At 32.8% G+C, this 20265-nt stretch overlaps 1 protein-coding gene and 1 long non-coding RNA gene across 3 annotated transcripts in view; one reads left to right on the top strand and one right to left on the bottom strand.

Annotated features, from left to right (window-relative positions):
- Nucleotides 1-1769: 1769 nt before the first annotated feature.
- On the top strand, nt 1770-9869 carry LOC105318898 (uncharacterized). The gene is made up of 6 exons (XR_010709450.1): nt 1770-1929; nt 2409-2467; nt 2908-3036; nt 3788-3838; nt 6181-6231; nt 8506-9869. It is a non-coding gene; the product is annotated as an uncharacterized lncRNA (long non-coding RNA).
- Nucleotides 9870-10295: 426 nt separating this feature from the next.
- The window catches only part of LOC105318899 (uncharacterized), a 47783-nt gene continuing 37813 nt past the window's right edge, over nt 10296-20265 (bottom strand). The window contains exons 3-8 of one of the 2 annotated variants that reach the window (XM_034460676.2): nt 19886-20084; nt 19265-19372; nt 15338-15470; nt 10996-11111; nt 10738-10797; nt 10296-10651 (exon numbers count right to left, since the gene is read on the bottom strand). In XM_034460676.2, coding sequence (XP_034316567.2) covers nt 10581-10651; nt 10738-10797; nt 10996-11111; nt 15338-15470; nt 19265-19372; nt 19886-20084 — 687 coding nt within the window. In that variant the 3' untranslated portion in view covers nt 10296-10580. The remainder of the gene's footprint in view (nt 10652-10737; nt 10798-10995; nt 11112-15337; nt 15471-19264; nt 19373-19885; nt 20085-20265) is intronic. The other variant, XM_034460678.2, reaches the window with a different exon arrangement.

Below are 20265 nucleotides of genomic sequence, written 5' to 3'. Positions count from 1 at the left end.
CGGAAGTCATGCAAGTTAACTCTTTTTTTCTTTTTTTACAAAACCTACTCCTAAATGAAAGATTAGACACAAAAAATAGTCGAAGTTTTTATATGAATGCGCCGCAAGTTGATGGGTTTTTCATGTGTACACACAATTATGCTATATAATTATTTCTATAATCATGTCTATGAAGTTAAAATAATGTATCAACCACGATGGTATATTATTTCAATATAAATATGAATTCTTGATATGTTATGATAAGAGAAAATTAAATTAAAAATCGTAAAAGCTGTTTGCCTAGCTGTCACTTAAATAAAAGCAACCTAAGATTCATGTATATTGATTTAAGTTCATGAACATCATGTTTTCTTAGGAGAGGAAGGGATCAATTTAAAAGGTCCAATTTTACAGAGGAACAATTTTAAATGATTTTCAAACTCAGATATTATTATTTATGGTATTACTTATATGGAAGGATGATGAAATATTCTTGATGACATGTTTTTGCAATACTTTTAAAATAGCTTTTAAACTTAGAAAAAAAGATTGATTTAAAAGAATGAATCAAATTTCGTAGAAATTTTATCGCTTGTTGTATAAGCCGATTCCTAGGAACGGAAAATCAAGTTACAAGGAACACATCACATTTTGATTTATAGTAAATTCATATTGCTGTATAAAAATAAATACTTCCCTCTCTAGACTGCGTGGCGATAGTAATTGCGACATCATAAATAATGTAATTTCCGATTTTTCTTTTAAATATTATTTTGACAGCAAACTATATCCGCACAGTCGCCTACAATAAAATTCTAATTTCCTTGTACGCAAAGGCCTCTGACTATCTTCCTGCTCAAAAACATTGAGAAAAGTGCCATTTTTGTCAGCCTTGTCGACACCTAAAAAATAAGACAGAATCTCAAAGTCAGTATTTATTTTTGGAAACTGAAATCGGCACTTCCTAAACACATGTATCCAAGGTGATATTATGTGCTTTTTATTCTAATTAAATAACTTGAATTTAGGGGCGTATTTCAAAAGCAACTGTAACTTCATCTTTTTAGGCAAATCATTAATTCCATTGCAGTCAGTTGTTGGTTTTTGTTAGATTCAACAAGTTTTACTCATTTTTATCTATGTGTGGACAAGATAGCATGAATACATCGTATGATAATTTCCGGATCAAGTACTGAACATTTTGAATGCATATTGTAATGGTTTCAGATATATCTAGATCTAATTTATGTGATGTATATATATATCATAACAATTAAATTCCTATTTTAGTTTTGTAACCAATATGTACCAGGTTTCCGCAACTTTAATGTCAAGAAGTGCCGTCGTGAGAAGAACCGTTATAAATATACAAGGAAACTATAACCTGACACGTATGACACTACCTCTGTTAAAAAAATTAAATTGCACCGACGTAAATGACCAGTTTTTAGGTAAATAAATAAAATATAAGTTAAGTTGTCTAGGTACTAGTGGCATTATTACATATATTAATATGTACACACATTTTTTATACAATATTGCTTCACCTTACAAATATTTCCATTGCTAAAAATTACTTAATTTGATTTAATTATTAAGTTCGTTAAATGAATATTGCAAATCGTTTACTTTTTAAACTTTTTAAAAGACAATGTGAGATTATAAAAAGTTTGTTAAAGATTAAATAGTTTTGAAAACACGTCGACATGAGGTGTATTTCATAAATCGCAACTAAAACATAAGCATTAATGAATATCCGTTTCAGTTGCAAACGACAAAATATAACTCAAGGAAATGTTTATCTATTAGAACATAAAATAACTGTACATGTATTCTGGATACTGAGTGGAATAAAATGTTAACATACAGAAAAGTTGCATACATATTATGTATGTTGGTGACTGTATTGCTTTCGTTGGTGGCCACAGAAAAAGGACCGTGTGTCAAGTAAGGGTTTCTTTTGAAAATCGAATTCTATGAATTTCTTAGAATAAATATATTTAATTGATTTTAATTAAACTAAAACAAGAAAACAAATGCTTTAATGTGAATTTGTTTATTATTCATATGTTAAGACATGCATACAAATAAACTATAATAATGCATTAGAAACATCATTCAGTAAACATTGTGCTGATTAAGAAAAGTAATATATTGATAAATCTATTGAACTAATTATATAGTTTCAGTGTAAGTTTTGAAAAAAATTAAAATATTTGATGCTTGTAAATGATAAACGGTTGATTTGTTGTACTTAAGAAAAAATAAATGCAGTATTTAAAAAATGATGAATGTGTTGTTTGATAGAAATGTACAAAATGTACAGTAATTTGAAAAATCTAACGTATGGATCCATTGATTTATCTATTCATTTTTTACATAATCATGAGAACATATCTATTATCACTTCTTTTGTTGCTTTACAGTTTCTCGAATGGATGCTGTCCAAATACACGATGGGATGCAGATATCAACACATGCACAGGCCTGTTCCATAATTATATTTAATTACATGGATGATAGATACTAATAAGATAGATAGACAGATAGACAGATTAACGTGATTTATCAGTTCCCAATTCACGTACGCGCTACACCACTCTACGAACATAATCTAGATACTGAATTACATTATTATTACTTCAGTGATACCTAAATAATACATATTTGTAAACAGACATTTAAATAGATTATTTGTAATGACAGGAAAATTATTGATTTGCGTAGCTTCGAAATTCGCATCTGTCAACTTGTCCTACGCCTATCCGATGAGGACAAAAAACCTATTATGATATATAATTTCAATACCTATAATCATAACATTAATCATACGGTAAATCTGACAGTCGGTTGACTTTTTAAAGTTTTACCAAACTGCATATATACCAAGCCTTTATATATTGATTTACTTATATTATTTGTCAGATTGTCCAATTGGGTACTATTGGATTAACTGCAGCAGACCATGCGTTTATCCGTATTATGGAGCAAAATGTGCTTACAATTGTTCTTGTGAGAAGACCTACTGCAATGGAATGCTTGGGTGCATATCAGGTATAGACAATTGTAATACTATATGACATACATGTACCTTTTTCTTAGTTTGAGTAGGATAAAATGGACTTATTCTACAATAAAAAATATGTTTGAACCATTTGTTTACATAAACTTTTTAGATAGTTTTCTCGATATTTCACACATGAAATAATATTATTCCTTTATAATTAACCAGAAAACTGCTGCATCACGCTAGAAATAGTTATATTGCCCTTCCGGAAACAGTACTAATTAACTGGCAATAGTTATATTGCCCTCCCAAAACTGCTTTATGGCCATATTATCCGGTGTGCATATCGGTTCTGTAGAATTCGAAACTTAGAGAGCCAGTTGCTAAGCTATGGCGGCGTGGAAGGGACAGTAAAAAAGTATCATTTGTTCGGACGCATAAATTATATGTTCTGACGGATAAGTTATTTGTTCGGACAAATAAGGATTTGCTCAGACGAACTAGGATATGTTGAGACAGATAAGCTGTTCGGACGAATAAGTTATTTGAAGGAAGATGTATAAATGTATGAACTACAAGGTATTTCATTATAACAACCGAACAAATTCTTATTAGTCTGAAAATAAAACCATTCCTTCGTCCGAACAAATAGCTTAAGCTTACAAATACATGTAAATAGCCTATTCGTCAAAATAAATCCAAACTCTTCTGAACAAATAACTTTTAAGACATGTGAATAAAACAACAGTCAACTTTTATCTGAGCAAAATAAAAAATTATATACATATATTTTTACAGACAATAAGTCTAGCATTGCAAAACCAATTATCACCGGAAAACCTTTGTACGGTAAGCTTAAATTTCGTTATAGTCTAACGCTTTAAAATGACTTTTGCATCTACACGCTTAGTGGTTTTGAAAAAAAAATCTCATCATTTCTTAATTCTTTGAATACCGAATCAGCCCCCTTTCTTGTGGCTACTGTTATGATCTAGTACTCGGTTATTCGAATAACTGCCGAAGAATGCGAATATCGAATACTGTGGTTTCATCAATATTCGATGAATACCAGTTTTCGTGTGTTTCGTTATTAAGTTGATCCACGAAATTAAGTGTTCATTGAAGTGCAATTTCTATTTACATTGTGTATTAATTGGGGTCATTGGCCACGAATTAACGTATCCTTGAAACTGTAATTTTTACTTTATCCTCGAAAGTTAATACCCTTGAATATTAATGAAACCACAGTAGTTAAATGTAATGGTATTTGCGACAGGTTATTTAGATGAAAATACGTTTAACTTTGTTAATTAATTAAAATGTATTTAAAGTAAATTTGCTATTCGAAGTAAAAACATGATCTAAGCATGATCTAGTAGGTTGTTGTAGTCTAGGTTGGTGACGGGCCTCTTGTTGAAAGTAAAGCCGTAACTTTAGCGCGTCGACGGAGATGAGGCTTGTTCCACAGTAATTAATGGAAAAATGGTTCAGTGGACGAGTCTTTTAGTAGCGGGTATATTGCAGGTTTTATCCCAGAATCAAAAAACAGCATAAACATTTTGTGTAAAACTTTTATAATTGTATCAGACGTTAGTACCTCATATGAAAGGTTTGTGTATTTAGCACGATTTCAAGCCAGAAGCTTCGTCACAACTTTTTTGATTTACTATTCAGTAATCTGGACCGGGTTGCTCAAAACATTGGTTAACTTTAACCACTGGTTAAATCCCTTATCCAGTGGTTAAAGTTTGACCAGTGGTTAAACTACGTTGCTCAAAAGTTAACCACTGGCTAAATTGCTTAACCAGTGGTTAACTTTTGGCTAAAGTTAACCATTCTACAAAGCCGGGTTAAGTCTTTTAACCAGTGGTTAAACATGGCTGCAAGGTTGTTGTTTGACATCAACTTTGGCAGACGACACAAGAAACAGCGAATTTACAGACATTTCAGTCATAATTTTGACGAGGCGGAATATAAAGAAAGGTACCGGTTTTCTATGGAATCGGTAAGATTCATTACAGATCTTATAGAACCAGAATTATGCCGCCCCACCCCGAGGAGTCATTCCCTGTCCGCTATTAAGTTTCTATTGTTAGCTCTTAAAATAATTATGATTTTACTGCCTTTTTTTGTATTGACAAACTTCATAGACACTGCTGTGTATACATTCATTTTTTCATATGTTTGGTATTCGGAGCTAAATATACTAGGGACGAGTACAGTTAGTTCGTTGCATGATCATGAAATTCACATCAAAACAGACGCGTTTTCACGAAGGTACATTTGTAACTGGAAGAGGAAAGATGTTTGTGCGGTTTTATGGTGATTAAGTTAACAATATCGTGGAGTGGATTAAATTCAGGGCCGAAATATGAAATCATTTCAATGAATCTCCCTACGCATCTCTAAATAATATTATCACTGACTGAAGAATGAAAATCTACCATACGTTTCAAATTTTCTCGTTGAAAGACAACGGCATTGAAATGGGTAAATTTTAAAATTTATACATCAAGTTGTGAATTAAATGTTTACCTGTAACGATCAGTCCACCAACCTCCACACCGCCGACAAACCCGGTGAAGTTAGGGGAATCCTCGTGCAGGTCCAAAATCTTTTGTGACACCACATCGAGGGGGGCTTTCAGTGGTCCACCGCCGGTCTTTTTTTGGTGTACCCTTTGGGACACACTCTCCCCCTTCGCCTTTGAACAGGCCTTACGATACTTTTCCTTCACCTGTTCGATGGTCCGACAGACACCTTCCCTGGCATTTACAGACTCGGTAATTTTTCTCCAACAGTCAGGTTTTTTTTGCGTTGGTTACCTGATTTGTTTGTTTACTCTGGATAATATCGATATGTTTCTCAACTTGTTCAATTATAAATAAAATTTCATCGTGTGAAAAGTTTTCACTTCTTTTTTTGGCAGCCATGTTTGACATACGGACAAAGTAAGTGCATTGTGGTTTACTAACCACTGGTTAAACAACAGTAACCAGTGGTTAGTTAACCACTGACTTAATTCTTTTTTGAGCAACACAGCTTTGACCACTGGTTAGTAAACCAGTGGATACTAACTTTAACCACTGGTTAACGTAACCAGTGGTTAAAATTTAACAGTGGTTAAAGTTAAACAGTGTTTTGAGCAACCCGGTCCTGGTGATTTATAAATGATAGCCAATCAATTCCAGGTACTGGACACAACATTACGAATCCTCCTTACAATGGAAAGAACGTAAAAGGTATACACAATTGAATAATTCTTGTTCTAAAGAGCGGTCCCAATATATGATGCAAAGTCTACAAAAGCATATTGCATATAAGCAGCAACATAAAATATAAAAAAAGATATTCAATGTTGTATCACATAATGCATCATTGTAACTTATATCACGGCAAAGGAAAATTGCAAAACTGAAAATGATATGAGAATCCATACAACTCTTCATATAAATACGTGTTTGCCATATCACCAGCGTAGGATTCGATTATCTAGTTTGAGACATGTCATCTTCATTATTAGCTAACCTGAGCCGAAAGCACAAGTTAGCTTTTCTGGTCAATATTTGTCCGTTGTCTGTAGTTGTGGTAGTCGTTGTCGTTTTAAACTTTTTCCCATTGTCATTTTCTTCTTCAGAACCACTGGTTATGATTTTAACCTAACTTAAAATAAAGCATCACTTCAGGAAGGGATTTCAAGTTTGTTCAAAGGAAATGCCTTGCATTTTTTGGTTTTTTGTTTTTGTTTTTTTTTTAATAAATTGTTTTTTCTTAACAACAAATTGGCTAAAAAGCTCACATTTGTGTGGAAGCATCTTCAGGTAATGTATATTCAAGCTTGTTTAAAACAAGGTCCCCGAGGGAAGGGTGGAGCAAATATGGGAGAATCAAGTTTTACAAAGAAACATATTGAGAAAACCTTTAAAAATATTCTTCTCAAAAACTCTCAAGCTAGAAAATCTGATATTGGTGTGGAGGCATTTTCAAGTAATGTATTTTCTAGTATGCCCAAATCAGGGTCACCGGGGAAGGATGGGGCCACAATCGAGAGATAAAGTTTACTTAGGAATATATTGAGAGAATCTTTAAAAATCTTGTTCTAAAAATCTTTAAGGCCAGAAAAGCTAAAATTTGTGTCGAAGCATCTTCAGGTAGTGTATATTCAAGTTTGTTCAAAACAAGGTTCCTGAGGGTAGGGTGTGGCCTCTGTGGGGGAATCGGAACATTATACACCTTTACATACTTTTAACGACTAACCGATCACTAAGTTTATAACCGGTTACCAAAACAGGAACATGTAGGATTGGGGGGGGGGTCCAATTTTCCATAAGAATATAAAGAGAAAATCTTTAAGATTCTTCTACTCAAACCATTGGGCAAAGGGAAGCAAATTTTTGTGTAAAAGCATCCTCCTCGTTTAGCTTCTTGGGAAACTTTCTTCGACAAGGGGGGGGGGGATCATGTTTTATAACATTTTATAGAGAAAATCTTTATAACAATTAAGCCAGAAAAGCTAAAATATATGTAGAAGCATCTTCAGGTAGTGTTGATTAAAATTTGTTCAAATCTTGACCCCCAGGGGTATGGTGGGACCAAGCGGTGGAATGGATTTTTTTTTACATTGAAATAAGAGAAAATCCTTTTAAAACTTCTTCTTACCTCAATTAAACCAAACAAAAGCTAAAACTTGTGTTAAGGCATTCTCAAAAAGTGTAGATTCAAGTTTGTTCAAATCCTGATCCCCGGGGTATATTGGGGCCACAATGAGAGGAGGGTTGTTAAATTTTTTGCGAAAATAATCTTTAACAATCTTCGTAAAATATTCAGCCAATAAAAAGCTGAAAATTGTGTGAAAGAGAAGATCGTGCAGATTGATATTTTTGATAATGATTCCCTGGAAAAAACAGTGGAGCCACACAGGAGGAGGGGGATTTATAAATAAGTATATAGAACAATCTGAGATATCAAAAGAGGCTTGCTAATATGTTGTTAAAATCAGTAGACTTAGTTTTTATTTATTATTTAAGATATACTATACTTAATTATCAATATATTTTGAATTGAATACTATTATGCTCATATAATCAGAGTTATGTCTATTGTTGCTCAGGTGATGTGAGCCATTGGCCTCTTTTATACTCGTTTTAGAATAAGGAAATTCCACCTCGGTGCCAAGATGCATGGTATATGACTCGGAACAGTCGCATCCTTGACCGTGAATCTTGTATCCTCGGTGGAATATCACCATCCCACACGTGATAATGAATTTCTAGTCTCGTTGCTTTGATCATGTGATTTTTCATAATTGTTTTCTATGGTTTCTCAAAAAAGATATTCTTAATAGGTATTTAAATGACCTGTTACTTCATGCAACCACATACATGTGACACCTTTAAAAGAACATAGTTACTCATTCCCTCAAATCTTTTATCTTCGATTTGTTGAAAAAATAAAAAAAACATTAAGAAACCATTTAATATCACATGTACATTGTATTAAAAATTGCATTTTTACAGGTTTTGAACACAACACAACTCAATTAGTATTCAAAATGGAACCAACAAGCAAAAGATACAACTGGATAAACACTGCACTGATTCTGGTCACGTTGATTTTCGTCCTTGTGGCCGTAGCATATTTTATCATGCAAATAGTAGAAAGAAATATGGAAAGAGTATCAACTTCCTAAAGTTAACAGTTTTAAGCATTTCAAAAATTATGTGTGTTAGTATATGCATGTAATGTATGTACATGTATAGTCGTCTCTCTCTCTCTCTCTCTCTCTCTCTCTCTCTCTCTCTCTCAGACAAAATAACATATTTTTGCTGACGAGTTACGTAATTCTTATGGTGTTATAGAGAGAATTTTAGAAATGCATACGAGCTATTTTTCTCATTGATTTACTAATTATAATCAATAAAAATTATGTTATTCTATGGTCAGCACATTCTTTTACATGTACACCCAAGATGATATTTGAGGGTTAAATTTTACAGATCAATCTGAATCAGATTATTTCAGGCATTCCTAAAGACATGTATATGAGGGGTTGAAGGCTGCCAAAAATTTATTGTGCAATACTTAACTTTCTTTTACAAGTTTTTTTTTTAATTTACAATACACTTTATATAGATTTGTTTTTAAAATTAAATAACGTTTTCTATTGACCTAATATGTAAATGTACATGTATATGATTGTTAGTACTCTTTGCTCGACTCAATGGCTTCCTGTTTTTATTCTGAATATGTGTTGTTGTTGTTGTTGTGAATACCCTCATATACTTGTAACAGGTAATTACCAGAGTGTTTTCATTTTACTTTTGCTATACATCTAAATGTAGCAGATTGGTAACCATCTTTGTTTTGCCTCGGACTGGTGACACGCTTTTTTGTATTAAGCCCCTCATTAACACCAGCATATATCTAAAAAGTCGACAAGAAGGGACTTATAGACGAAAACATGGTGACCAAATCGTCTTATTACTCATATTTTTTTCAATACATTAACATATATTGTCAGATGGCAAGGGTTCTCAAAAACACAAAACACTTTTTGGTTTGTTATTCATTATTGATGGTAATATCGAGTGGGTAAGGATCATAGAAAGATTGGCTTTGCATTGCCTTTTAAAAACTTTGACGACTACGCATACATGTATATCAATATGTATGGACATTCAGCAGCAAACCAAATAAGTATATGTAATATGTTTTCTTTTGAAACTTACTAGTGTTTTCCCCGTTTCTTCGGATCGTATTCATGTGAATTTTTTTCCTTAGTTTTATGGTTGTGTTTAACATGGGCGTAATTTCTATTAGAAATCCAGATGTATTTTCTATAATACAGATATCCATAGATAGTTTTAAAAATGGGTAAATGAAAAAAGAAAAGAAAAGAAATCCTGAAGGGGAAGGAATGTCACAAATATTTTTTATTTGAACTAATCAAATGGCTTAAATTATTCGAGTTTGTCATACTGTTTTGAGGATAAAATACCGCAAACAAGCTTTAAAGGACATCTGATGGTAAAACAATCAAATTCCTCGCCATTGACTGGAGACTGACAGGATGTAGAAATATTTTACATTGCAACCCATATATATATATATATATATATATATATATATATATATATATATATATATATATATATATATATATATAAAATTTTGGCTATGTTGACTACTTTAACAGGTGGTAGCATTGGCTGTTCGGCTAGTAAACTGATGAGTTTAAAACACTGATTCGATGCCCTCACCCCAGATAACCTTTGCGATAGCAGCATTGTACAAAACAAACCCCCACTGAAACGCATATTTTTATTGAAGTGTGCCTCATCTATCAAATTACTCCTAAACTTACTAACAAGTATATTGAACATAACAACTGTACCTACATGTAATACTAAAGAATGAAATATATATTGTACAAGTTGACAATAAAGATAACCTTGAAGAAGTAAAAAGTGTTTAAATATTATTATATTAAGTCAAAGAAAAGTGACTGTACTTATTTAAAAAAAAAAAAACTTTTATTATAACAATTATAATGGTGACAGTATTTCGTATAAGGCATCGTTTGTTCTGTGTTTCATTCTTTATTTATAAACAGACAGGTAGTTTTTACACCATGAACTGGAGACTTCTTTAAAAGTTTATCCTCTGCAACATAAGAAAAAAAATGAATTACAAAGGCAACATGTACATCATAAGGGAATAACATTAATTATTGCAAGTTTAAAGATTACCTGCATGCTCATTGTCGTCTGGATTTTCTACTGCTTGGGAAAGTAATTGTGGCGTATCTACTAATTGTATAATCAAATAATTATACATGCATTCAAGAAAGTATCAAAATATTAGAAATTTTAATATCGCTAGTGCGTTGGGTAAAAAATAATGCACAACAGAAATACCTTTATTTGTAAAATGAGTTCATAGGGTTTTTTTTAAATTAATAATTTCTTGTTTTATGATCAATATTAAATGCATTTATGGGTACTCACATTTCTTTTTTCCTTTACAATAAGTAACCACAATTGTTAAACAAACGATAAAGATGACTGGCGGTGCGATAGTATACACGTATGCGTCAATTGAAGAATCACTTTCTTTCCAATCACTGTAAATATTTCATATTGTTATCATTTTTAAGATATTTGTTTGCTTCACCATTGTTGTTTTTTTTTCGATATCGTCGGTCGTATGACACACAAGGTTTTCAAGTGTTAAATGTATATCAATATTAAACTGCAATGTCCTTATTATACCCCCCGCAAGCAAAGTTTGGGGGGGGGGGTATATAGGAATCACCTTGTCCGTCCGTCCGTCCGTCTGTCTGTCTGTCTGTCTGTCCGTCTGTCTGTGCAATCGTGTCCGGTCACAGTACCTCTAGTTAAAATTATTAAATAAAATCTTTACTTTATAACTTAAATATAAAGAAGGAAATTTTCGCTGATTGTACAAATTCGATATCGACCAGTCTGTCGGCTAAGCATAACAAGATTTGACTGCTACGTCACAGGTAATTGTTTTTATTCGGAATAAGCCGAAGAGCTGTTCGAAATCAATTGCTGATTGCTACTTGAAGGTATACTATAACATAATGTTTTGACGAGCAATTAAAATCTTAACTTTAAATATTACAGTTCTACCAAAGATATGTCAGTGAAAAACAAAATCTGAAAATTTTAGTCCGAATTTTCTCTGTTTTGCTAAAAGTCCAAATTGATTAAGCCCAATTCCATAATATAGAAAAAAATATCGAATGGTTTGTCAATAATTCATTTCAAAGATACTGTTTGTGTTTAGATCAAATTTGACTCATGACATTGAACTTTATAGCAATCCGAATTTGAGGAATCAACCCCTGAGTAAACAAGTCAAACAAATCATATGTTGTCAAAGTTAACAAGAGGCCCATGGGGCCACATCGTTCACCTGAGCAACAATGGCTTTATATGGGTGTTCAAATGATATTGTGCCATATGGCCACTCGGTAGAAAAACAAGAAAAGAATACCATAAACTGTATCCAAATTTTACACTTATTTTCCTACGCTTAATCTTTGATATTGTACCCTTATAAAATACTATTTTTACCAAAAATAAGATCCTATGTAAGATGTAAAACTAAATTTTTAGGAGGGGTACACTATTAACTTCCAATTCCCTTTATTTTAGTTCTGCCCCATCACTTTATAAAACGATCAAATTATATATATACACTATTAACTTCCAATTCCCTTTATTTTAGTTCTGCCCCATCACTTTATAAAACGATCATATTATATATGTGAATATGCATATCGGTACATATTCATCTTCAACTGCATTGTACTAGCTAGATATTGTATTTTATTAAAAAATATTCCTATATGTGAAAGAAGAAAATTGTACCTCAAGGCGCTCAAATTAAAAACATTAAACAAGAGGCCATGGGCCACATCGCTCACCTGAGGAACAATAGGTATGATCAAATCAGCTTAATGGAGTCATAATACAAACAATCTGGACAATGTACAATAATTCATGTAGATCCTGTATACATAAAATCCATTTTTTCCCCCTGGATATTCTTATGTTTATAATCATTAGTCCCTTTTCTAACAGGATGATTTTATAGTCATATCACATGTTGAGTATTGCAGTCCTCAAAAAGATCCCTTACAATTGTTTATATATGGGATATTAAGCTACATCAAACTCTAAACCTTCTTGTGAGGCCAAAGAATTGTCCTGGAGCCAAAGTCTTAACAATTATGAAGAATCATCTAGCTGATTAGTTTCTGAGAAGAAGATTTTAAAAGATTTACTCTATATATTCCTATGTAAAACTTTAACAACCCCCCCCCCCCCCCAATGTGGGCTCACCCTACCCCCAGGGATCATGTTTTCACAACTTTGAATCTACACTACCTGTGGATACTTCCACACAAGTTTCAGCTTTCCTGGCTGATTAGTTTCTGAGAAGAAGATTTTTAAATATTTACTCTATATTTTCCTATGTAAAACTTCGACCCCCCCCCCCCCATTGTGCCCCACCCTACCCCCAGGGATCATGATTTTCACATCTTTGAATCTACACTGCCTGAGGATGCTTCCACACGAGTTTGAACTTTCCTGGCTGATTAGTTTCTGAGAAGATTCTTAAAGATTTACTATAAATTCCAATGTAAAATTTTAACACCCCCCCCCCCCCCCAATGTGGCCCCACCCTACCCCTGGTGGTCATGATTTGCACAACTTTGAATTTACACTACCTAAGGATGCTTCCAAACAAGTTTCAGCTTTCCTGGCTGATTAGTTTCTGAGAGGAAGATTTTTAAAGATTAACTCTATATATTCTTATGTAAAAATTCGACCCCCCATTGTGGCCCCACCCTACCTGCGGGGGTCATGATTTTCAGAACTTTGAATCTACACTACCTGAGAATGCTTCCACACAAGTTTCAGTTTTCCTGGCTGATTAGTTTCTGAGAAGAAGATTTTTAAAGATTTACTCTATATATTCCTTTGTAAAACTTCGACCCCCCATTGTGGCCCCACCCTACCTGCGGGGGTCATGATTTTCACAACTTTGAATTTACACTACCTGAGGATGCTTCCAAACAAGTTTCAGCTTTCCTGGCTGATTAGTTTCTGAGAGGAAGATTTTTAAAGATTTACTCTATATATTCTTATGTAAAAATTCGACCCCCCCCCCATTGTGGCCCCACCCTACCTGCGGGGGTCATGATTTTCACAACTTTGAATCTACACTACCTGAGAATGCTTCCACACAAGTTTCAGTTTTCCTGGTTGATTAGTTTCTGAGAAGAAGATTTTTAAAGATTTACTCTATATATTCCTTTGTAAAACTTCGACCCCCATTGTGGCCCCACCCTACCCCTGGTGGTCATGATTTTCACAACTTTGAATCTACACTACCTTAGGATGCTTCCACGCAAGATTCAGCTTTCCTGGCTGATTAGTTTCTGAAAAGAAGATTTTTAAAGATTTACTCTATATATTCTTATGTAAAACTTCGACCTCCCATTGTGGCCTCACCCTACCCCCGGGGGTCATGATTTTCACAACTTTGAATTTACACTACCTGAGGATGCTTCCACACAAGTTTCAGCTTTCCTGGCCTTCTGGTTCTTGAGAAGAAGATTTTTGAAAATTTCTCGAAATTGTTCATTAATTTCTAATTATCTCCCCCTGAAAACGAGTGTGACCCTTAATTTTCACAACTTTTAATCCCCTGCGCCTAAGGATAATTTGTGCTAAGTTTGGTTGAAATTGGCCCAGTAGTTCTTGAGAAGATGTTGAAAATGTAAAAAGTTTACGGACAGACAGACAGACGGACGACAGACAAAATGTGATCAGAATAGCTCACTTGAGCTTTCAGCTCAGGTGAGCTAAAATGTAATTGGTCTTCAACATTATAAACGATTTTTGTTCACCAGGCGTGAACTCGTGCGACGTTTTATAACCTTACTCACTTGATCGATGAATACACTGGAATGAAAAATGTTGTCATGTGGTATGTTAAAGAGCTATTACAGGTATAATCAATGCATAGGCGTCGAAACTGGGTAGGGGGTCCACTTTTTTTGCAAAGTTAGACATAGCCGTACTCAAAACCTTTTTTCTTTTTTTTTTTGCTTTTCAAGATTTCTAATAAGGTCTAGCCCCCCCCCCCCCCCCCCCCCTCAATGAGCCTCAGACTGCAATGTATTCACAGGCATACTGCTGTATTTTACTAAGGCCCATCCTTTATATTCGTCTTTATTCAAAATCAACGTTAACAAATGGCTACAAATCAAGATGATTTTTCGCTGTAAATTTAGAATATGATACATTTATCCCCATAACAGTAATGTTTAAACTGTTTTAAAGTGGTCATTTTATTTAATTGTATCTGAAAAACAAACAAAGTTGGTGTAGATTATCCGAAAGTAATCGACCGTAACTTTTTCGACCGGTTTGTATACCCCCTTGGCGGTTAAGGTGCGATCGAAACTAATACGAAACAAATGCTCCTTTGAATTCATATCAGATTTAGTTGTGTCAACATTGTTATTTAAAAAAAAATAGGTATTTAAAATGTTCACCGGTGTATGAAGTTGGTTGGTAAGTGATCAAATCATATAAAGCCCGAAGGGCTTCTCAGTAGATTTGATCACTTACCAACCAACTTCATATCCCGGTGAACTTTATAATAATTCAAGCGACAAACGATAAGCGCGTGCAATGATCATTGTGACGTCACGAAAAAAGTTCATATAGAATTAAACTTTTTCGCTGTTCCATAGGTTCATATAAGGAAACATATTTGCAAATGTAAATATAAAGATATACATACCCCGCGTTCTCATTCAGAACGCCGCTACATTCAGCATGACGTTTACCACGTTTCCTCCCGTTAAGACATGGTGCGCTCTCTTTCGTATCATTATCAGAGAATGTGGTCTTGGGCGGTGCAATGCATTGTGGATCTAGAAATTATATATTAAAAAGATTATGCTATGAATACATGTACAAGCTGCAATACGTGGACCATATAGATATGTTTCTAACGAAAATCTGAAAGTCTTAAGACTTTCCAAGATAGTTAAATAAGTTTTAACACTTTTTATCGGGGTACCTGTAAAGTGCGAAACGAAAAGTAAACGAAACAGAACGAAATCTACCTAAGCGAAACGAAACCTACCTACTAACAAAACGAAATGCAATTTATTTGATATATATATATACACTGTATATGTAACCATAAAGATTTCAAATATATTACACGTAATTATGCATTAATTATATTTTGGTGTGTTTCTTTTTTGAAATAACGGATCATTCATAATGAGTCTGTGATAACACGCAATGAAAGATCAAAAGAGATTGTTCATTCTATTACCCCCCCCCCCCCCTCTTTCCCCCACCACACATACAAACACATATGGTGGGTTTCATGACTTATGTTTTTGATTTTATCAGTTTAATCAAATTGGACCTTGTTTCTGCATAAGGGTCAGGTCAAGGTCACTACCTTTTTCCACAACTTAAAAAATGATAAAATTAAATGTGGTTCTTTGCAGTAATGTAGACATCATTTTAAGATATGAAGATTCTCTTCTTCAATAAAATGATAGAATATCATAATGTCTATTAGCTTTCGCTTTAATACTTAATTGGAATAGATATTCAAGCAAAAATTGATATTGCTTAGCCCGCATATTCTCTAATTTTCTTATATTTTGAAGAAACTTTGATTATTTTTTCCTATGCTTCCAATCTTAAATTTTATTAAATATTGAATATCAATATTAAAAAGATCGGATTTTTACGTATATTGAATACTTTATATAAAGATATCAATTGATAAAAAAGCTATTATATTGACTATTTAATAAGAGAAAAAAAACCCTAAATTTAATTATTTTTTACACAAATCATTGTATAAAATGGGCGCAACTTGTTGCGAAGGGGATATAGCATCGCTACCGTGCGTGTGTGTGTTCGTATGTGTGTATGTATGTGTGTATGTATGTATGTGTGTGTGTGCACTCCATTTCAATTCTCTAGTAAATTGATAAAAAACCTTCCAATAGAATTTCCTCAACCTTTGCACAAATATGCCTCAGTGTAAAAGATTAAAACAAATGCAAAGTCATATTAATTGTTCAAATTTTTATGCAAAAACTTAGATAAAATTACACCATTGTAAAGGAGGGGGGGGGGGGCCTACATTATGACAAAATTCGTTCAAAACTAAAAAATATTTATCATAGATTGCACACTTCTGTAAAAATAAAAAATAAAAAATGCATGTGCCTTTCAAAACCATTAATTCTAATACAAATTATTATTTCATTAAATCAATGTCATAATCAATTTTGTATACGAGTTATCAATCGAAATTTCTGAGTAAGAGTTATCAATCTTCCGCTTCACTTCTTTGAAACCAAAGTGAAAGTAAGCAGTTCAAATCAACAACTTGATATTTTTTGGATTTAGATCTAGTTCAGGTAAAGAAAATGTAGTTTTTGCAGTAATGGAGGGTGAGTAGAATGTGGTCTTCTCATTAACATAACTATATATTGCTAAGTAATGCATCCCTACATACAATAACTCACGTCGCGAGGGGATGCTCCGCTTAGCGGTACCCTTGTTAAAAATGTAATTTGATGGGCAAATTATATTTTAAAAACATATTCTGGAACTCGAGTATCCTATCATTACTTCACATTAGTTTAAACAAAACTAACATTAGTGTTGTTGTTTTGTTTCTATTTTGGACATGTTTCAAATAAATTAGGTATGTTCGACCTCTTACTGGCCTAAAAATGTATATGTGTTCAATGCTTAGACCAAGTACCATCGCTTGGGAATGAATTTCTAAAATAATGTACATTAACATTTAATTGTTTTATATAATATCGACCACAGCCAAATGTTATGCTTTGTTAATTCCTAAGGATTTATGTGAAATTAAGATTGTTTAATTTCACTAATAAATTTAACAGCCCAAAATTTAGCCAGTTTATTTTTTCGAGATCTTCATTAAGGTACATAAATGGTGTGATAATATTTTTAACAATCGCAAACAGAGATATCATCAGAAAGCAGTATTTGATATGACAGTGGCATTGTCTATCGCTAAGATATTCATCAATCCGAGCAGGATATATGAACTGAGTCGAAGATTTTTAAATTTGAATATCAAACCCTTATGTCACACTTTATCGAATGCTTTGGAAATATCACATCATATTAATAGTATATATCTGCATTTTTCAAGGTTTGACATTATATTATCATATATATTTCCACCCATTGTTTAACAGGACAATCTCCTGATTGAAAGCCAAATTTGTCTTCAGACAATGAATCATGATTCTTGATGTGATCAAACATACATTAAAAATATATTTTCCATAATCTTACAGAAAGAGCTGATCAAATATATTTGCCTGCAGTTACATGTAATAGGTTGCTGCAGGCAACCTTTATTATTGAAGATATGTGTAAAATATATTTGTTTCCATACATATATGGAAAGGCTCTTCTTTTAATTGACATGTTAAAAAAAGATAAATATTGATTTACTTATAAATGGTCGGGTCTTCTTTAATATTCTTGAAGATATACCATCTGGTTGACATATTGGAAGTTTCAATTAAACATAGCTGATCAAAAAAAAAATCTTAATCACTTTTTCGAAGTTCAGAAAATTCCAATTTTGGAGGTCCAGGATCATGTTTAGGCAAGTTTAATTCCTCTTCAAATATGAATAACTGACGACAAGAAGGTATTTAAATGTAGATCTTCGCCTTTTTTGTTGGATGAGTTAATATTAATATATAATTATATGATTGGGAAAAAATGTGATTATAAACTAGAAACATATTTGTTGTGCGCCATCAATTTCTTTGTGGAATTGACTTATTCTTATCAATCAGCTGCGAGACTAGTTTGGCTTTATCTTTTCTCCTACTCATTTGTAGTCTAACACTTCATTACGTACTCTCTTTTTTTTTCAATTGTATTTGTTTTTGTTTTGTAAATGTTACTTTTATGTGTATACGTTTTCTTTGTCTTTCTTGATCTACATATTTTAACTTATCGGAAGTAAACAATGATTCACTCAAGTTGATAATTATTAGGTCGTCATTTAGACATCGATGATTTGCCATATTGTAGATTCTTACTTAACAACAAAATGTATGTTGTTTATACGTTAAAAATGTAATATTTATAACAGCAGATAATTGTGTCCTCCATATAGAATCATCTACAAAGAGATTCCTAACTTTGTTAGTTTTGTTACATGTAGTACTAAGTCTATAGAAGTTCCTGTATTTGGTGGCTTCTGAACAACACTACCTTTCTTTGGTCGCTATAAAATATGTTTAAATAAATTATCTTAGATACCACCACATTCACATTAAAATCACCACGTAAGAATAATAAAATGTTGGTATACATGTATATGGTTCTTTCTATGGGTCTTTCAAACTTTTTATTTATTAATCAGATCCTTGGTTATGATGTCTATAAATTATACCAATTTACAGGTGTTGATTGGTACATGTAACATGCTTCCCTGGTCTACACAGAAACCGCGCGCAGGAACCAGGCTAGCTTATGCACAAGCTGAATTTTTCCCATTGCACCCGGTTTTACCTTGCTTAAAAATTTGTTGAGTGGACCCGGCAGTCATACAGTACAATATACACTACGTTAAAATTCGAATAATATACAATATACAATACGTCATATTTTGAGTTTGGCTTACATTTCACAATGTTATCCGATGGATACCGAAATGAACAGTTGGAACAAGGTCTGGTGTAGTCTTCCACCACTCGTCCAACTCCTTCATCATACAGAGCACAGCAAAATCCTTTGAATTAAATCAATCAATAACTACATGTACTTGCTTGAAAAAAAGAAAAATATATTGGGTATTTTATCCCGTAGTATTTTTTTTATGATTTAAAACGTTAAGTTCTCTTAAAAGTTTTAAAAACCATGTATCATTATATAGATATTTGTCATGAATATTGTTTTGTAAACTTAACAGTATGTGTGATATGCTAAGATACTTGCCTATCTCTGCGTATATGTTAATAAAGGGATTTTTTAATATGTATTTTGTAACCATCTGAGGTAAAAACCATAATCATGATTTGACATTTACTTACTAGTAACTTTTTTAAATGCCAAAACATTGGCAATTTAATTGCTTTTATTTAAACCATTTTATCTCTTCTAACTGTTGATATACTGCTATGCTTAATAATATATTTTTCTGCTGATCTTTATAATGAATTGTCTTTCGCAACATACTTTGTTGTAGCTATTATAATTATTTGTCTAGCAATATGTTTTGATATTTTTCTTTATTTAAAGATACCTGTAATTTGATCTCTAGGAGCACATACTTCGGCAAGACCTTTCTTATAACTAACACAGTGATAAACTAATGGTATTCCAGAACATGACGGATAAAGGTCGCAGGTCTTTTTCGCTGAACGCTCTTGAAAAAATGTTGCATTTGTTGGACATTGCTCCACCATTTCGAGTGATTTTGATGTTTCATAACAGACATCAATCTTAAAAGACGAAAACTTGCATGTTTTGGAGATTATTGAAAATATAGTAGGATTTGGCGAAAACAGCAAACTTTTAACCTTTTCCCTTAAGAAATATTAACGTTCGTTATGTCATTGATTTAAACATTAAAATTGAATGTAATTCTATGCAAGAACCGGAATTTCTTTTACAATGTTTATT

The sequence above is a fragment of the Magallana gigas genome, chromosome 9 (genome assembly GCF_963853765.1).
Source record: "Magallana gigas chromosome 9, xbMagGiga1.1, whole genome shotgun sequence".
Classification (NCBI taxonomy): domain Eukaryota; kingdom Metazoa; phylum Mollusca; class Bivalvia; order Ostreida; family Ostreidae; genus Magallana; species Magallana gigas.
The sequence above is the reverse complement of the archived record's forward strand: the minus strand, read 5'-3'. Positions and strand labels throughout refer to the sequence as shown.